This window comes from Scardinius erythrophthalmus (genome assembly GCF_964197995.2).
Source record: "Scardinius erythrophthalmus genome assembly, chromosome: 8".
Taxonomy (NCBI): Eukaryota; Metazoa; Chordata; class Actinopteri; order Cypriniformes; family Leuciscidae; genus Scardinius; species Scardinius erythrophthalmus.
Genome location: NC_138228.1, coordinates 40029621 through 40049008, shown reverse-complemented (window position 1 = coordinate 40049008; position 19388 = coordinate 40029621). Strand labels below are relative to the sequence as shown.

The 19388-nt window shown below is 44.2% G+C and overlaps 1 protein-coding gene across 1 annotated transcript in view; it reads right to left on the bottom strand.

Annotated features, from left to right (window-relative positions):
* The window catches only part of LOC308694299 (transmembrane protein 255B), a 66132-nt gene extending 48006 nt beyond the window's left edge, over window positions 1-18126 (bottom strand). Inside the window, exons 1-3 of the mRNA XM_081371766.1 lie at window positions 17998-18126; window positions 16905-17047; window positions 6219-6281 (exon numbers count right to left, since the gene is read on the bottom strand). Of these exons, the coding sequence (XP_081227892.1) occupies window positions 6219-6281; window positions 16905-17047; window positions 17998-18055 (264 nt within the window). The 5' untranslated portion in view covers window positions 18056-18126. The remainder of the gene's footprint in view (window positions 1-6218; window positions 6282-16904; window positions 17048-17997) is intronic.
* Between the last annotated feature and the right edge of the window lie 1262 nt (window positions 18127-19388).

The following is a 19388-nucleotide window of genomic DNA, read 5'->3' as shown; positions in this document are numbered from 1 at the left end:
CCGACTAGCGAATCGGTTTCTAAAATCGTTGTCTCTGTTTCTGAGAAAATGAATCTTCTGAAAGTTTTGCCGCTAGTAGCCGTTCTTGCATAGAGCGTATTCAGCCCATTGCAGTTTCCGCCAGTAGTGGGCACTCGTGCAACGTAAGCAATGACGTACATCCGAGTGAACGAGACGGAGGGAAGTTAGCGAGTGAAGGGCATGACAATTTTGGACTGAAACGCAGCCAGTGCCTCAAGTGCCCTTGATTCAGTGCTCCTTTGTTGGTTCATGTTAACGCATGATAGACACATTTGAAGCCCAGCCGGGTTCATAACTTATTGGGGTCCCCTGGAAACATTTCTGTTATGGTCTGTGCTATTTGCAGCATGTTTCTGTATTTGGTTGTTTTGTGAATATTTGGAGCACACATGTGTTGTGAAACTGATGAAGATGTTTTCTTAATTTGCGGGTGTTTTTCAATTTGCATGCGTTTTCTTCAGTTGCAGTGTGTTGGGCTCTCTCGGCCACCGTAGTAATTACAAATAGGCTTTGTTTAAATGCATGACACAAATTTCAGTAGAAAGTATCACTATTCAGTATTTTCCTAAGTACTGTTTTTAAAAGTATCCTTAAGTGTACAAGGATGTGTATTTTCTATAACTAACATTTTCAGTGCATTTATAACCAAAATAATTTAATCTGGTACAGCATGTCAAAGATACTGTTGATAGAGTTTAACTTTTGACCTATGAACACTAACACTCTAGTTAAAGAGATTTACCTGCACTATACTACTATCCATTAATCTGTCAAGGTAGATATCAATGACAACGAATATGCTTCAGTGTAATATTTAAGGAACAATGAATCATTGAAAAATTCAATACCACATTTACTACACGTGCAATTGTCATTGTATAGTGATTAACTTTTCTACTTACTGTTAAATCACTAATTCACCCAGTAATTGGACTTAACCTGAAATCACCAACAATTACTGGAAGAAATCAACAATCCCAATAAGGAAATTTGCTTAATTAAGCTTAAAAATGTAAAGATTCAGAAAGGTTTGTGTGGGGGTTAGGTTTATGAGTAGGGTTATGATGTGATATGTGAAAATATCTTTAGCTCAGTGTAAAGACAATAAAACTCAAATTCCCACCACAAACCAGATCTGTATGTTTGCAGTTTTGGTTACATGAGGACCAAATTTTAGAAAATGTCTGACTTTCTCATTATTTTGTGTCATGGTTCTGCCTTCATGTCCTAGATCTTTCTTGTTTTGAGGCAGGATCATGACAGACCCATGTTTTGTGTGTAAGCACATGGCCATTTGTTTGGCTGTGTGCTTGCGTTGTCTCGTCATGTAACCCCGCCCCCCTGTTATCTCATCTCGTTATCATTAGATTATTGCTTTACCTGTGTCACCTGTTCCTGATTAGTTTGCTCCCTATTTAATCCCCTTGTGTTTGCTGTCCTGTGCCGGTTCATTGCCAATCTTTATGTCGATTCATTTGTGAGTAACCTGTTGAGAAGTCTTGTGAAGTATTTGATCCTGTCTTAGCTGTTAGTTTATTGTTCTGTTTTGTGTCAGTCTTAGTCTAGTCTAGTTAGTCATTCCTGTCTTGTTTTGCCCCCTCGTGGGTTTTGTTTTCCCTGTTTTGTCTTAATAAATCTGTGTGTATTGCATACCGTCTGCGATTGGGTTCATCTCTCTCTGCAATCCCATGACAGAATGAACCGGCCAAAGAAGAACCCAGCAGATAGTGTGTCCTCCCAGTTCCAGCAACAAATGAAGTTCAATGAACAATGCTGGTTGTCGGCTTCCACCGACAGAAAGAGGGTCAACCTCCCATTCTCGTCTGAGGGTGAGTGGATCCTGAAGAATTATGCCCAACTCTGGGATCGTTTCTCTCAGGAGGAGCCGCCGAGTCCCACCGTGTTGTCGCCACCAGCCAAGCTGCCCGTGATCCTGGAGGGTCGGGTCCTGGCTGTTGTTTCTCAAGGGGACCAGGCTCACTCCACTTCTCCTGAGGTCCCAGCCACTCCCGTTGATCTTCGTGGCAAACGAGGGAGGAGGACTTCGTGGGATTCTCCGTCGGAGTCATCCTCGACCGAGTCAGCGCTGCCTGAGACTGCCCTTCCAACTCAGGTCACAGATCCCGCTGAGCTTCTTCAACCGGTCACAAGTCCGGCTATGACTTCCACACCACGGCCTAAGAGAAAGAAGAGGAGAAAGGGAGCCTCTTGTCCTTCGTCTCAGCCTGTCCCAGAGCCCGCTACTTCAAGCGCTGTCCCAAGCGCTGTTCCTGAGCCCGCCGCCACGGCAAGCGCTGTTCCTGAGCCCGCCGCCACGGCAAGCGCTGTTCCTGAGCCCGCCGCCACGGCAAGCGCTGTTCCTGAGCCCGCCGCCACGGCAAGCGCTGTTCCTGAGCCCGCCGCCACGGCAAGCGCTGTTCCTGAGCCCGCCGCCACGGCAAGCGCTGTTCCTGAGCCCGCCGCCACGGCAAGCGCTGTTCCTGAGCCCGCCGCCACGGCAAGCGCTGTTCCTGAGCCCGCCGCCACGGCAAGCGCTGTTCCTGAGCCCGCCGCCACGGCAAGCGCTGTTCCTGAGCCCGCCGCCACGGCAAGCGCTGTTCCTGAGCCCGCCGCCACGGCAAGCGCTGTTCCTGAGCCCGCCGCCACGGCAAGCGCTGTTCCTGAGCCCGCCGCCACGGCAAGCGCTGTTCCTGAGCCCGCCGCCACGGCAAGCGCTGTTCCTGAGCCCGCCGCCACGGCAAGCGCTGTTCCTGAGCCCGCCGCCACGGCAAGCGCTGTTCCTGAGCCCGCCGCCACGGCAAGCGCTGTTCCTGAGCCCGCCGCCACGGCAAGCGCTGTTCCTGAGCCCGCCGCCACGGCAAGCGCTGTTCCTGAGCCCGCCGCCACGGCAAGCGCTGTTCCTGAGCCCGCCGCCACGGCAAGCGCTGTTCCTGAGCCCGCCGCCACGGCAAGCGCTGTTCCTGAGCCCGCCGCCACGGCAAGCGCTGTTCCTGAGCCCGCCGCCACGGCAAGCGCTGTTCCTGAGCCCGCCGCCACGGCAAGCGCTGTTCCTGAGCCCGCCGCCACGGCAAGCGCTGTTCCTGAGCCCGCCGCCACGGCAAGCGCTGTTCCTGAGCCCGCCGCCACGGCAAGCGCTGTTCCTGAGCCCGCCGCCACGGCAAGCGCTGTTCCTGAGCCCGCCGCCACGGCAAGCGCTGTTCCTGAGCCCGCCGCCACGGCAAGCGCTGTTCCTGAGCCCGCCGTCATGAGGGCTGCAGAGCGAGCAGCGGCCGATTCAGCTGCCAAGGCTGTTTTGCGGTCGGTTTCGGCGAGCCACGAGATGCCGATTGTCATCGCTGTAAGAACCTTGTCCGAGTATCTGTCCAGTCTAGCCAAGATTCTGGAGATGCCTGTCCCAGCTGACGGGTCCAGCCCTGTCCCAGCTGACGGGTCCAGCCCTGTCCCAGCTGACGGGTCCAGCCCTGTCCCAGCTGACGGGTCCAGCCCTGTCCCAGCTGACGGGTCCAGCCCTGTCCCAGCTGACGGGTCCAGCCCTGTCCCAGCTGACGGGTCCAGCCCTGTCCCAGCTGACGGGTCCAGCCCTGTCCCAGCTGACGGGTCCAGCCCTGTCCCAGCTGACGGGTCCAGCCCTGTCCCAGCTGACGGGTCCAGCCCTGTCCCAGCTGACGGGTCCAGCCCTGTCCCAGCTGACGGGTCCAGCCCTGTCCCAGCTGACAGGAGGATGTCTGTGTCCAGTCCCAGCTGACAGGAGGATGTCTGTGTCCAGTCCCAGCTGACAGGAGGATGTCTGTGTCCAGTCCCAGCTGACAGGAGGATGTCTGTGTCCAGTCCCAGCTGACAGGAGGATGTCTGTGTCCAGTCCCAGCTGACAGGAGGATGTCTGTGTCCAGTCCCAGCTGACAGGAGGATGTCTGTGTCCAGTCCCAGCTGACAGGAGGATGTCTGTGTCCAGTCCCAGCTGACAGGAGGATGTCTGTGTCCAGTCCCAGCTGACAGGAGGATGTCTGTGTCCAGTCCCAGCTGACAGGAGGATGTCTGTGTCCAGTCCCAGCTGACAGGAGGATGTCTGTGTCCAGTCCCAGCTGACAGGAGGATGTCTGTGTCCAGTCCCAGCTGACAGGAGGATGTCTGTGTCCAGTCCCAGCTGACAGGAGGATGTCTGTGTCCAGTCCCAGCTGACAGGAGGATGTCTGTGTCCAGTCCCAGCTGACAGGAGGATGTCTGTGTCCAGTCCCAGCTGACAGGAGGATGTCTGTCCAGTCCTGTCCCAGCTAATGTGTTCAGCCCTGTCCCTAATTTTGTGTCCAGCCCTGTCCCAGCATCAGTCTACATCTTTCTCCACTCCCTTACCACCTGCCTCACCCATTGTCTTCGCTCCGCTGCCGGCTGTAGCTGTTCCCTCTGTCACCACTTCACCCCGGACTGTTTCCCCCAAGACTGTCCCTCGTGTGTCCCCATCCATGTCTGCCCGGACCCCTCGCCGTCAGCCCTCGTCCTGTCCACCCAAGACCCCTAGTCCACCCATCCACCCTGGACTGCCCCCTAAGGACTTTGTGTTTCCCCCCAGTCCTCCCATCCACCCTGGACATTCCCCTATGAACTCTGTGTTGTCTCCGCCTCCTCTTCCTTGTTTTTTATTTTTATTATGTCACCCCAATCCTGTCATTGTGTATTCATGTCTGCCTTTATTAGTTTTTGTCATGTATTGTTGGTTTGTGTCTATGTCTCAGTCGGTCTTGTCCCGTGTTTCATGTTCCCTCTAGGGAGCGTCTGGAAGCCGCTCCTTGGGGGGAGGGTTCTGTCATGGTTCTGCCTTCATGTCCTAGATCTTTCTTGTTTTGAGGCAGGATCATGACAGACCCATGTTTTGTGTGTAAGCACATGGCCATTTGTTTGGCTGTGTGCTTGCGTTGTCTCGTCATGTAACCCCGCCCCCCTGTTATCTCATCTCGTTATCATTAGATTATTGCTTTACCTGTGTCACCTGTTCCTGATTAGTTTGCTCCCTATTTAATCCCCTTGTGTTTGCTGTCCTGTGCCGGTTCATTGCCAATCTTTGTCGATTCATTTGTGAGTAACCTGTTGAGAAGTCTTGTGAAGTATTTGATCCTGTCTTAGCTGTTAGTTTATTGTTCTGTTTTCTGTCAGTCTTAGTCTAGTCTAGTTAGTCATTCCTGTCTTGTTTTGCCCCCTCGTGGGTTTTGTTTTCCCTGTTTTGTCTTAATAAATCTGTGTGTATTGCATACCGTCTGCGATTGGGTTCATCTCTCTCTGCAATCCCATGACAATTTTGCATACTAAAGTTGATGGGTTTTGAAGTTTCATTTATTATAAACATTTGAACCTATCTATTGAAGAATGTGGTCAAGTGATATGGAACTTTATAAAACTTTATAAATTCATTCTCACTGAAACGTCGGAAAAAGTTAAATTCACCTTACTGCGCATGCGTAAAACCTCAAAAGCTCACTGAGGTGATGTAGTCGGAACATTTATAATAAAGTTCTCATGCTATTCTTCTGGCAGAATTTTTTTTAGCAAAATATCTCACCATTCACTGATGAGTCCAGGTCGCACTCACTCACCATTACATGTTTGGTCTAAAACATACTCTCATGTTTTGCCGCAGGACAGCAATTACGAGTACATTTTCTGTCATCTTTGCAGGACTGTGATATGAAGAGTGTACAAAGTAACATATCTTTAGCAACAGTGTGAAAGTGAGTAGCACAATAGCAGTATAAACATACATACTGTATCTTATCTATCAATTCAATATGCGTCACATGACTAAACAAACGTTTTCAAATTTATCCACTTGGGAAAGCGTTTTCAAAAAGCTCAGTTTTCGCAGGACAAAATCTCCAAAACGGAGAGAAAAAGATATTAGTGTGGCAAAGCCTTAATGTGGTCATTCAGTCACAAAAAATGTATCAACATGTGAAACATTCAACCAGAATCAAGCATTCAGGAGCACTGTGGTAAAAAAACTTTGTGCTTCACATATTTTCATGTTGGAAGCGAGAGATTATAATGTTTCCATAACCACAGGGAACAAAAAGGGCAATAAAAGATGGTACATATTTTGTGAAGCATAACTAAAAGGACCATTGCAGGATGACGAGGTAGCAAGCTGAGCAGGATCATAAAACAGGAAGACAAAACTCAAGCTGATGATGGATACATGGGATATCTACCAGCTGTTTGCGGTTTTCCTCCAGGCATAGTCCAAGAACTCCCAAGAAGGATCCAAACGCCAACTGCAATCAGCAGACAGACATTAATGTAAAAAGAGAAACAAATGATGCAAAGTTCTCTGGAGAACATAAGCATGACCATACGAGCACTGGGAATCATTATCATGGTTTCAATTCATTTCAAGCTAATGATTTATGACATTCATTCTATGGGTTTATCAAGCTTATATGACAAGAAAATATGAGGGAAAGTCTCAAATACATAAATATTTCAGCGTTCATGAGATTACATCCTGTTTTGGAACATATAACCTTTCCTCAACATCTTGCTAATAGCTAACTGGAAGATCCAATCACTTTGCATGCAAAACTTTATGACTATCAGCTTATGAGAGCTGACATACTTTAGCTATACTCATAACCCAGGTCTCCAGCAGGGTATCTGCTGGAGTTTCACAGAGCATCCAAGTTCACAGATGGAAAAGAGATGTATTGGCAACACAGTATGCGGTTTATTTCTCACTGTCAGACTGACTTTATTATCTTCTTTTTCCTGCTGTGAACCCATTGATAATATTTGACATTGTATTAACAAGAAGCCCCTTGTTTATAATGTCTGAACAGCCTTGAGCTCACAGATGAAGTCACTAATGCAATTTATTAATGAGGGAAATGCAAATTCGGGTACTATTAGGGTCGACACTTAAGGATTATTTCACAAAAATGGGGAGAAATTACGTCCTTATTTGAATGTTTTTCTAAATCCATTCGCCACAAAAGGAGACATTCTGTATAATTTATAGTTAGATAAAAAGGATGCAAAAGTATAACATATATTTGTATATCAATTCATGTACAATCTCTGTAGGAACCTATCCAACAGGTATTGTTAGTGAATTGAGGGGTACATGAAAAAAATACTGTACAAATGGCCCAAAAAACATTTGCTAAAAAAAAAGGACATAGCATTTCATATTTATATACAAGTTGATCGTGTATTAAATGTGACAGTTGGCAATCCTAGCTATAGTCCTAGGTGTCATAATAGGACTAGAAATGTTGGATGGTGCTTGACCATTGACTGCCCTGTATGCTAGGAACCTGTTTTCAACCTGATTCTGATTGAAATGATAAAGTCTTAATTATGTTGGTTCTTGATGAAATGAACAATAACAGGGGTAAAACAAAGGCCAATACAAACCAGCACTGATTCGGCTACATAATTAGTAAGTAAGTAAGTAAGTAAAGTTTATTTGTATAGCACCTTTCACAGACAAAGAAGGGTCACAAAGTGCTGCACAGTAATAAAAATAAACAAAATAAAATAACAACTGTACAAATACAAACCTAGTACAACTCCACAACTGTACTACCATCAGATTTCATAAAAATTCAATAAAAAACAAATCAAATTGTTAGTTAAAAGCTTGTCCAAAAAGATGAGTCTTTAAGTGTTTTTTAAAAGATTTCACAGAACTCACAGTTCTCAGAGCTAAAGGGAGCGAGTTCCAGAGCTTTGGAGCCACAACACAAAAAGCACGGTCACCTCTTGTCTTAAGGCGTGTTCTGGGAACAGTTAAAAGATCTTGGCCTGAAGACCTCAGAGACCGACATGGAGTATGCATACTGTATGTAATAGATCCTGGACGTAAGAGGGTGCTTGCATGCAAGGCTCTGAAAGAAATGACCAAAATTTTAAAATGTACTCTAAAACCAACAGGAAGCCAATGAAGGGCCTTCAGCCCAGGAGTAATGTGTGACCTCCTGCTGGTCCTAGTCAAAACCCTAGCAGCTGCATTTTGTACAACTTGCAGCCGATCTAGAAGATTTATTCAAACAAGTGTACAGCACATTGCAATAGTCCAACCGTGTAGAAATAAAGGCATGAACATGCATCTCCATCTCTTTTTTGGAAACCATAGATCTAATCTTAGCAATGTTCCTGAGATGGAAAAAACAGGTTCGACCCACAGACTTAACATGACTGTTAAAACACATCGATCTGTCAAAAATGACACCCAGATTTCTTATGTCACTGCGGTCAGAGGATGATAGACCCCCAAGGGCCTGCCTAATCTTAGGGGTGATGTTGTCTGGGGCAAAAATCATCACTTCTGTTTTATCCGTATTAAGTTGCAGAAAGTTCTCAGCCATTATTAATGGAGACTAAACAGTTCAGCAGAAGGGACAGTTTGTCTAGTAGTCTATCTGGACTAAATGAAATAAATAACTGGATGTCATCTGCATAACAATGATAAGATACTGTTTTAAAACTACGTATAAACTTTCCAAGGGAACGCATGTACAGACTGAACAGCAGGGGGCCAAGCACAGAACCTTGCGGCACACCACAGGACAAAGGAACAGAATCTGACATGAAAGATCCTGTGGACACTGAAAAACTCCTGTCAGAAAGATAGGAGGTAAACCAATCCAGAGCAGATCCAGAAATGCCCACTAGAGAGTTCAGTCTATCAATCAGAGTGCAGTGATCAACAGTATCAAACGCTGCACGGAGATCTAACAAGACCAGCACAGAACACTCTCCTGCATCAGCAGCCATCAAGATGTCATTTGAAACCCTAAGAGGGTTTCAGTTGAATGGTTTTTTACGAAAGCCAGACTGAAATTTATCACAGATATTATGAGCCTCCAACACATAATTTAACTGCATTGCCACAACCTTTTCTAGGATTTTAGAAATAAAAGGCAATCTAGAAATAGGCCTATAGTTGTTAAAAGATGCTGCATCGAGATTACTCTTTTTCAAAAGAGGCTGAACAACAGAATGTTTAAAACACCTAGGGACCTAGCCCAGCCTAAGAGAAAGATTTATAATTGAAACCAAACACTGGCCAATAGATGTAATGGATTTCATGAACAAAGATATAGGCAAAATATCGACAGAGCTTTGGGAAGGCTGATTGTACCCACTAACCTAATGACGTCCTCCAGGGAAATGGGGTAAAATGAGTCCAGTATTGAGGGTCTTTGTTGAGTAACTATAAGGTGGTTAAATTATTATTATTGTTATTAAATGTCATCTTGTTGTGTTGTTGGGTGCAAGAATCGTACAGGCTCCAATTTGAAAATTTATCGCATAATGTTTTCTAAATGATTGTGATTATTTGTGAATCATCTATGACTGTATACATTGTTTTGATTGATTGTGACTAGACTTTTTAAAGAACCTGGTAAGAAAGGGTAATCAAATACATAGTTAAAAAATTAATATGTTGTATCTGGAATTTTTATTTCTAGAAAAAAATTTACATCATTATAATTGCACCGTAATTTCACTCTTTACATTGTCGTCTTCTGTCTGGCCTTGGCGCAGGCTATGCAGAACTGCAGATCGTAGGCTACCACACAAGTCTTGTACGTGACCATTTAGTACAGTTATAGGCATCTAAAGATTTATATGGCCTCAGTTTCTCTTTATGCTCAGTTTCTCTATCAGGTAGGTGTAGAAGTCAGGCCACTCAACCGGAGGTAGCGTTAACGTTAATACTGTCAGATCGTCCATCCATTGACTTATGGCTAGTTCACACTACAGGATTTTAAGCCCGATTTAAGCCCGATTTGCAAGTTAACGAGCTCGCTGATGCCAGACAAATATCTAGCATGCCAAATATCTGGAGCTGTCGGCCGACTCGATAGCCTGTGGTGTCACGTGTCGCGACGAGCAACAGCCAATGATCAGCTTGTTATGAAATTACAAAAGCATTTTGTATTTGTAACCATCGTTGCCAAACCACAACAGGCAGTTGCTTTTTCATTATAATGTTTTACTCACCTCCAACTCTCTCTGACAGACAATCCCTGCTGCCTGCGTGTGCTTATCCATCCTTTCACCCATATTCTTTTTTTTTTTCAAAACAGATCATTGCGCAAACAATATATATATATATATATAATATACATTTTTTTTACCGCCAATTTTGTCCCGCCGTCCATTTTCAAATAGACAATGCGCCATTAGAATGCGCCATTTCCCATTCCACTTGCGCATGTTTTCGTGACAAAATGTGGTTTTGGGACCGGATAGAGTCGTTGGGTGACAGAGTTGTTGTCAGCTCGTGTAGTGTGTAACCCCCGTTGCAGATCATTTACGTAGTGTCACATAGTGTGAACACCACAATGACTTCAAGACTCCAGAGCAAGTCATGTAGTCTAAACAGCACAGCGATCTGCCGACATTTAAAGTTGTGTAGTGTGAACTAGGCATTAGCGTGTACAGGTCAGCCAGTCTGGGATGTCCGTTAAAATGAACTTTTGCAAATAACAATAGCGGTCCTGGACAGTAAGTGACCTTGCACATTAAGATAAAATCGGATTTTCTCCAGTCATTATTAAAAAACAAGCTAACAAAACTTGCAAACTAACGTTAGTGAAGTGGCCAGAGGAATCGTTCTGCCACCAACTAAGTTCCGCCCACAAAAAAACGTGACCATGTTTATTAACTGAAAAGGGGTCTATAGCTAAGTCCCATGAAGGGATCTTGGTTCTTATGGGAGGTCTCAGTTGTCTGGCCCCACGAATGAAACGAGCGAGCAGAGGATGTCTCCCGAGTGGCAGGGCCGTTTGAAGGAATTTGGGGGCCCCAAGCAAAATGGACATGGAGGCCCCCCCAATAAAAAACATATCCGTTCGAAAAAAAAGTTGCACTAACTGTTTGTTACAAGCAGCATTTGCCGTCAGGCAGGTAGCTAACATAAACATATTTTTTTTCTAGCCTACCTGCTGCAAAATTACACCATTTGTACAAGACAAGTGGAGCTATTTTATCCAGTGTAATTTATCACTTACCACTAGGGATGTAACAAAATTCACGGTTCGGTTCAATACGATACACGTGTTACGGTTTGGTATGTTTTCGATACAGCAAAAAGAAAGAAATGCCAATTTCCTTGATTTATTTATTTTTCTTCTTTTTTTTAATTAAAACTAGCACCATAAAATATTATTTCTTTTTACTTTGAGCAATTCTGGAGCTATAATTGACTCTTCTTAGGAGCATATAAAACAAAACAGCTCCTTGGAAAAAAAATAAATTTAATATTGTAGTAGTTATAAACAAATGTTTATTTTAGTTAAGATTAACATTTGAGGGCATTGTATTCATAATGTCAAAATAAAACCGACGTAATGTTTCTTGAAGGCATTATAGCCTACTATTCCTGCCAAACAATGTGAATGTTTCTCACTACATCTCGCAGCGATGTTATTACTTCTGTGGCGAATTCAAATGCTTTCTTTACTGGATCTCTTATTAGTGCTGTGTAGTAACAGTGTCGCATGATCACGATCGTCTCGCGCTGCACTGGTCCAAACTGATAAACAACGGTCCTTCAACCACACAATAACGAGTAGCTCAGTTTCGTTCCGCTTACATTACATTTGCCATTTGATGTTGGGCAATGTTGTAGTCGCGCCGGCATCTCTACATTATGAGCGCGCTTGCCACGCGCGACCCGCCTACATTTGAAATAACGAAATTTTGGTCGGCAGGAAAAATGATCCAACGAACCGTTCGGTTTGAAAATGCGTACCGAACACCGAACCGAAAGCCTCGTACCGAACGGTTCAATACGAATACGTGTATCGTTACACCCCTACTTACCACTATCTTGTTTTTTCTTATCCTCCTCTTCCTTTCTCTTCATTCTTTTCTGGCTTCCTGAAGCATAATTCCGCTTAATGATGACTGCCGAGGAGGTTTTGTATTTTGCGGCGGCAGAGATCGCGTGGTTGGCTGGCTGCTGTCAGCGACTACTGAGGGGGGCCCCCTTGAGGGGGATCCCGATAACAGTGTCATTGCACTTTACTGCATTGACCATCAAAGGGGCGCTCACACAGTTTGTCGTTGCATTTTATTCTTAACCAGTCGTTGTCTTGGGGCCCCAGGCCAGCTCGGGGCCCCAAGCAATTGCTTGGTTTGCCTGCCTTGTCGCGACGGGCCTGCCGAGTGGCACCCTGTCAACCAAGACGTGGCAAGCCAAAAGAGCGGCCACATAAACCTTAAGGGTGGTGGAGCTTGTGCCTGTTAATAATTTCTCCAGCAGGAAATCCAGAACTGAAGCAATCTGGCAGTTGACCGGATCAGCATTGTGTACAACACACCACTTTTCAAAGACACCCCATTTGCTAGCTCAACTCTTTATAGTGGAGGAAGCCCTAGCACTTAGAATGGTCTCAATAACGTCCGGCGAAAGCCCAGTGTCTCTCAATTGGTACCCATCAGGGGCCAAACAGGTCGGGCCTGGGATGGAATATCGTGCCCTCCGCCTGAGACAGAAGGTCCCTCCTCTCCGGAATCGCCCATGGCGAGCCGTCGAGGAGAGACTTTATCTCCGAGAACCACACTCTGTTCGGCCAACGTGGCGCAATCAGTAAGAGGCAAGACCCTTGCTGGCGAACTCTGGCTAGAACTCCCGGGAGCAGAGAAACTAGAGGAAACGCATACAGGCGCATTTTGGGCCATGTGTGCGCCATTGCATCCAGACCCAGGGGGGCTGGGTGACTCAGAGAGAAATAGAGGGGACAATGCACTGTCTGATGGGAGGCGAAGAGGTCCACCTCCGCTTCATAAAATCTGGTCCAAATCTGTTACACTACTTCTGGGAGTTTCCATTCCCCCATCGGTAGTTTCTGTCTGGACAGTAAATCCGGCCTCACATTCAGATGTCCTGGAATGAACACCGCCCTGAGTGACAGGAACTTGTCCTGGGCCCAGAGAAAAATCTGCCTCGCTATTCTGTTCAGATTGCGTGAGCGTAGACCTCCCTGGTGATTTATGTAAGAGACTGCCGCTGTGTTGTCCACCCGCACTAGGACATGACAACCTCTCAACTGAGGGAGAAAATATTTCATGGCCAGAAATACAGCCTTCAACTTGAGGCAGTTGATGTGCCAATCGAGCTGATGACTCTCCCATTCCCCTTGAGCTGGACGACCACTTAAGACCGGTCCCCAGCCCGTCAGAGAGGCGTCTGTCGTTAACAGTTTGCGACGACAAGGCGCCCCTAGAGTGGGACCCAAGGCAAGGAACCGGGGTCTGAGCCACAGGGATAGTGTACTATTATTTGCCTTTTATTTGCCTTTGAGGATTAGCCCTTGGATGAAATCCTCTGGCTTTTAGCCACAACTGAAATGGTCTCATGTGCAACAGCCCCAGAGGAATCACTGTGGATGCTGAAGCCATGAAACCTAACATTTCTTGGTACTGACGAACAGTGCGATCTTGGCCTAGCCTGACTTTGCTCATTGTCTGCCGGATGGTCTCGATTCAAGCGGGAGACAGTTGTGCCCGCATCGTGATCGAATCCCAAACGATCCTGAGATAAATCGTTCTCTGGGCAGAAGAAAGAACACTTTTCTTGGTGTTGAGTCTCAACCCTAGAGAAACTAGATGAGCTAACACGATGTCTCTTTGTTGAAATGCCACCTCTTGCGATTGTGCTAGTATTAACCAATCGTCAATATAATTCAAAATTCGAATGCCCTGGAGTCTTAATGGAGCCAGTGCTGCATCCATGCATTTTGTGTATGTGTGGATTGACAAGGCTAGACCGAATGGAAGAACCCGAAATTTGTACGCTTCGCCCCGAAAGCAAACCTCAGGAACTTCCTGTGTTGTGGCAATATTTCTATGTGAAAATATGCGTCCTTCAGATCAATCGTGACGAACCAATCGTGGTGTTGAATTTGCAACACGACCATCTTGAAAGTTAACATCGTGAACTTGAGCGCTTTGACTGTATGGTTTAAGCCTCGAAGATCTAAGATTGGACGCACCCCCCCCCCATCCTTCTTTGGACCCAGGATGTATCTGCTGTAATAGCCTGACTCTCTCTCTGGAAGAGGAACATGTTCTATGGCCTCTTTGCTCAGAAGAGTTTGTAGCTCCTGTGACAGTACGTGCATCAGCTCCGGTCTCACGGAAGTGGAGACCACGCTGTTGAAATGCGGAGGACGATGAATAAATTGGATTCTTTATCGTATTTGTACTGTGCTTAATACCCATGCAAAAATGCCTGGCAGAAATTTCCACGCTGCCAGACTCTCTGAGAGTGGTATCAATATTAATACTTCCTCTTGAGGGGATGTTAGATGTTCCGTGTCCTGGATGACAGCAGGAATCAACGGAACATCTAACATATCGCTGGAACTCGCTGCCGCCCGAAGCACCAGAGGCAGCGGAGATGGAGAGGTTTCGTAGGGGTAAAGAGGAGGGGTGGTAAGATGTTTTACGTGCCCGGAGCAGGGAGAGACAGATCTGTGGCTCTGCGCAGTTCAGAGAATGCTTCCTCATCTATTGTACTGCCTGCACTCAAGTCCTTCAACAGGTCAGCCTGGTACGCCTGTAACACTGCCATAGTGTGCAGCGCAGCACCAGCCTGACCTGCAGCTTGATAAGCTTTTCCCATGAGCGCTGAAGTTGTTCTACATGGCTTCGTGGGGAGGGTAGGTATCTTTAACGGAGATGCCGACCCAGGAGGTGCGAGGTGTGAGAGATAGCCCGCGAACGTCTCTTCAACCTGCGGCATTTCCGTATACCCCCGCGACTTCGCACCCACGATAGTTGAAAAAGTCGACGTCGAGGGCACAAAGACACTGGAAGTATATGGTTTACTCCAAAACATCAGTCTCTCCCCCCTGCCACCAGACAGAAACCTATCCTCTAGCTTAGACTGTTTGGGGGTCTCTTGTTCGCGTGGCCAGTCAAGCTGTAATCTGGCCGCCACGCAAGTCACTACCTCAAGCAATTCTTCGACAGATCTACTTTAGCAGGAAGAACGCTCAGAGGTAGGCTGCTCATAGTCTGTTGAACCAAGAGATATATCATCGTCCCCCACGTGAACCGAAGAAGCGCCGGGGCGCACTTCGAGATCCTGCGAGGGAACATGTGGATCTGGTGACTAAGCAAGCGATAGGGATGGACCCGTCTCTTGCTCGTCAGCCAGATCCATGCGGGAGCCCCACGATGACAATGTGGGTGCGGTCTGGAAGTAGCTAAGGCGAGCTAGCAGCATTTTAACGGTGAACAACTCACAATGCTCGCACTCGCCCTGCTCCAGAGCAAGAGCCGCGTGCTCCTCCCCCAAACAAGCAAAACAGTAATCATGTGTATCCAGCTCAGACATGGGACGGGAGCATGGAGGAACACAATGCTTACTCTGTAGGTGACTCTTTTTTTAAAGACTTTAGAGAAAAATGAGAAAACGAGAAAATGAGAATTTCCTGCACACTGCCAGTTGAAAACTGACTCCTAATACAGATCTGTAGTCAGATATAAAGAGGTAAGAGAGAGAGTTAGACGCACACATGCACAGAATGGTCTGAAGACAAAAGACCTGTCGATGCACCTGTGGCTCATCTATTTATAGCCTCGTGTTGCGGGTGCACGCCGATAAAGTCACTGAACGAGACTATTAATACCTCCGGGTCAATTCTATAGACGTGTTACACACAATATTCACAGGTGGTCATGATTAAATACATTCCCAATGCACTAAGCAGCGCAGCATCGATTGTAGCTTTTGAAAGGGAACTCCGGTGGATTGATTGGTGTAGAGATGAAGTGGATCTTTTCTATGATAAGAAAGAAGAATTTTTCCATGTTCGTTGTTTGGCAATTTTTTCCCATGCAGATTTCGCAATGGGTTCAAGTTAGTCACATGCATTCACTACCCTGACCAGCAGAAAGCTGCTTGGTTTGAAAGTGACTTCTGTGTGATAGTGTATCAAAAATTGCTACAGTATTGACAAAAGACAACAGACCTTTTTTTAACCACAAAATGTTACAGAAATTTCACTAACATGATCACACATCAAAGCTGCTGAGTATGTGACAAAATGATAATTGTCATAATCATAAAATGGGAAATTAAAAGGTTCCTATTTGTCAACAAACTCAATTCTGCAAATTAGGAGAATTATTGTGTGGGCCTATAATCACGTCAGGAAAATTACACAAACCTACATTACATGCATATTTGCTAAAAAAAACAACGACAACAAAAACAATTAAATGCTATTTGTTTGATTTATAGCATTTACTGGAAAACATAATTGTCTTGGAAATTACCATAATTATTTCATCTTTCAGGCTAAATCATAAATCAATGTGCATTTAAGGATTTTGAAAAGACTGGTGATATCCAAAATGATTTTATCCAAAACTTAATTTATAAATTGTATTTATTAATTGTACTCCTGCTTCATAGTAGTGTGCGATTTTCTCATGAAAATTTGTCTTGGAAGGTTTTTGGTTGGTCTCTGTATATTTTGGCAACTTCTATTGGTTAAATAGAGTCAGAGCAGTGTATTTGGCTTAGGTTGTTGGGGGAATGACTGCTCCAACATAAAAAAGTTGTGTTTTTCTTGTCAGACGACCCGTTTCAAATGTCTGCTTTCTTATCAGATTATGGTTGGACTGAATGAGACATATAAGTACATTTTCATATGGCTGGAATTTGGAATGGAATCTTCATTAAGACCAGAATAATCTCTAGTTCCCCAGGGTATGTACAAAAAAATTCAAGGATGTCAATGGGTCTCATAGTTAGTCAGAATAGAACAAATTCAAACCAAAAAAACAAGCATTGTTTTATAAACATTTAAATATATTTTCTTTTTATTGCATTTACACCCAATATGATTCAAAATGTGATTGATACTTACGATAATCCCGGACATGTATCCTGTGATGCTGACACTCTCAGTGCGTGTGCTGATGTAGATACCCATCACAACAATGAGCAAAGACAGACTTAACATGCCTGAAACCAGCCACTGAGCTTTTCTCCTCCTCATCCTCGCAGCATCTACCAAAGAGACAGTGAGATAGAGAGTTAAATGAAAAATAATTGATAAATTAGCTCATCTTACCAATGATTGCAAATCAACAACATAAACACAGTTTAAAACGGCTAAAATACAAGTTTTCTCTCTTGACTTGACAAACTCAGTTGAAATAATAAATCATTCTCTGCCCAGTACACAGGGGAAATTCTCTGATATTTTATTGTTGTCTTCATATATTTACGTATTGCCAACTGCCAACTATATTTAAATGATCTCTCAGAGCTACCACTATGTAAAACTGTTTTGAAAATATTAAACGATTCAAAGGATTTCAGTGGGAATTATGAGATCTATGACACGCATGTGAATAGCAACAAAGAAACAGTGAAACAAGCTTTTCAATCTCAACCTTTGAGCATTGAGCAAATGTCAATGTAAATATGTCATAACATGTCAGTATAGTCTATAGTATGTCAAAATTATAGCAAATGTTTTATATAATTGAAGCACTACAAAAATATTTCTTCAAATTAGGTCTCACTTTATCTAATTTCTTAAATACACCCTTGTTAGATGCTTGTGTATAATCATATCCACTAAGAGTATTTCAGACAAATGAAAACATTTCCAGAAAGACAAAGACCCTTGAGACAATTATTAATGACAGGTAGCCTAAACATTTGATTGTCTACTGATTTTTAAAGGACTCCACTTTACCTGAAGTCTCACTTACTTTGCCTGAGCTGAAGCCAATCAAATATAAAGAATATCAAATGTAAGACTGCATGATATATATCTATTAAACTTTACAATAAATGATAAAATATTTGCGTATAAAAATGAGTTGTGCAAGTTAACGCAGACCATTCTTTCATATTTTAGCCTAAATAAAAAAAATACTCTCTAATTTCTTTTTCTTACGCAGAATCGATTGTATTTTTGAATTCTCATTCAAACCCCTCACACTTACCCACAGCAGTATGTGGACGAGCGGCGTCGCGAAGGGTCGTTTCCTGTGAGTTTGTCATCTTTTTCGTTGATGTTTATAATCCACTCGATCTCACTCACTGGTAGCCTATAAATCCGGACTGTGCGCGCCACCGCGACTGCTCGAGCTTTTATACACGTGCCCGCGCACTCCGGGGAATTCAAGGTCGTAAAATTAGATATTATTAGTAGAATTTGGGGCAAGGCCTTCTTATTTGACTTTATGGTTTCTTTGAAACTTCCACAGACATGCTGAATATATAGATTAATTGCGGGATAGCTGTCACACCTTTGACTACAGAGAATATTTCTCAAGGAAGATTTTTGATTTAGGCTATAGACGCAAATCTTAAAAGTTTTGACTATAAAAATCTATAGTAGGCTACAGCTCAGGAAAAACATTTAAAATAGTTTATTTAACATAGGCTATTGCTTTTTTGTGTGACAATGGAATCTGCCATTATTAATTAGCCTTTTCTGGCATGTTTAACAGTAAAATAATTATAAAACTAACACAATTCACAAAAAAAAAAAAGTCTCATACCATTGTGTTGGCCAGTAGAAAAGGTTTTTTACTATACTTTTTATTTAATTACAATACAAGTAATTTGCCCCAGTTCTTATGTGACTTGCCATGACTGAATGCCAGTGAGGTTATTTAATATGAAACAAGTTACGAGCAAAAGATGTTAAAGGAAAAAGTGTTACAACCATCCTCGCTCTCTGTCCTCAGTTCATGATTCAAGCAGAGGTCACTGGCCTGTGTGAGATCTGAGACGCTGTTTTTGTCCTATGTCAGTGAACCCACACTGACCGATCCTGACCATCCCTGTAAGTTCCAGAGATTAGCTGCAGGCAGAGGAAAAACATCACACACCTATTAAATCATGGATCATTGTGTCAGTTTAAACACCCTGCAGAACACAGGGGAGATTTCTAAAATGTGGCAAATAAGGACAAAAATGAGTGCTATTTGGCAAAGGACATAGAGGTACAGCAGACTGAATTTAAAGATCTAATTATGTATAATCTAAGCTTTTGTCACAATGTAAAGCCGTTTTTCTCTGCTAACAAGACACACCTGTCTAGAAGAGTGTGTTGAACAGGAAAAATTTACAGCCTGGCAGGAATGCGACTTTTAAATAAATCCAGCTAGAACAGCATTTGCTACACTTAACACCTTAACTAATTCAAACAGGCCAGAAGACAACATAACATGCTGACAGTTTTATAGCACTTATGTGGAATAAATTTGCTGATCTGATGACTGATTTTTATTTGATTGTTCCCACAATACAGAGCAATATATATTTGCTATTTTTACAAAAATTTGTCAGCCCTATCCTGCATATTATTACATTATTGGTCATTCTT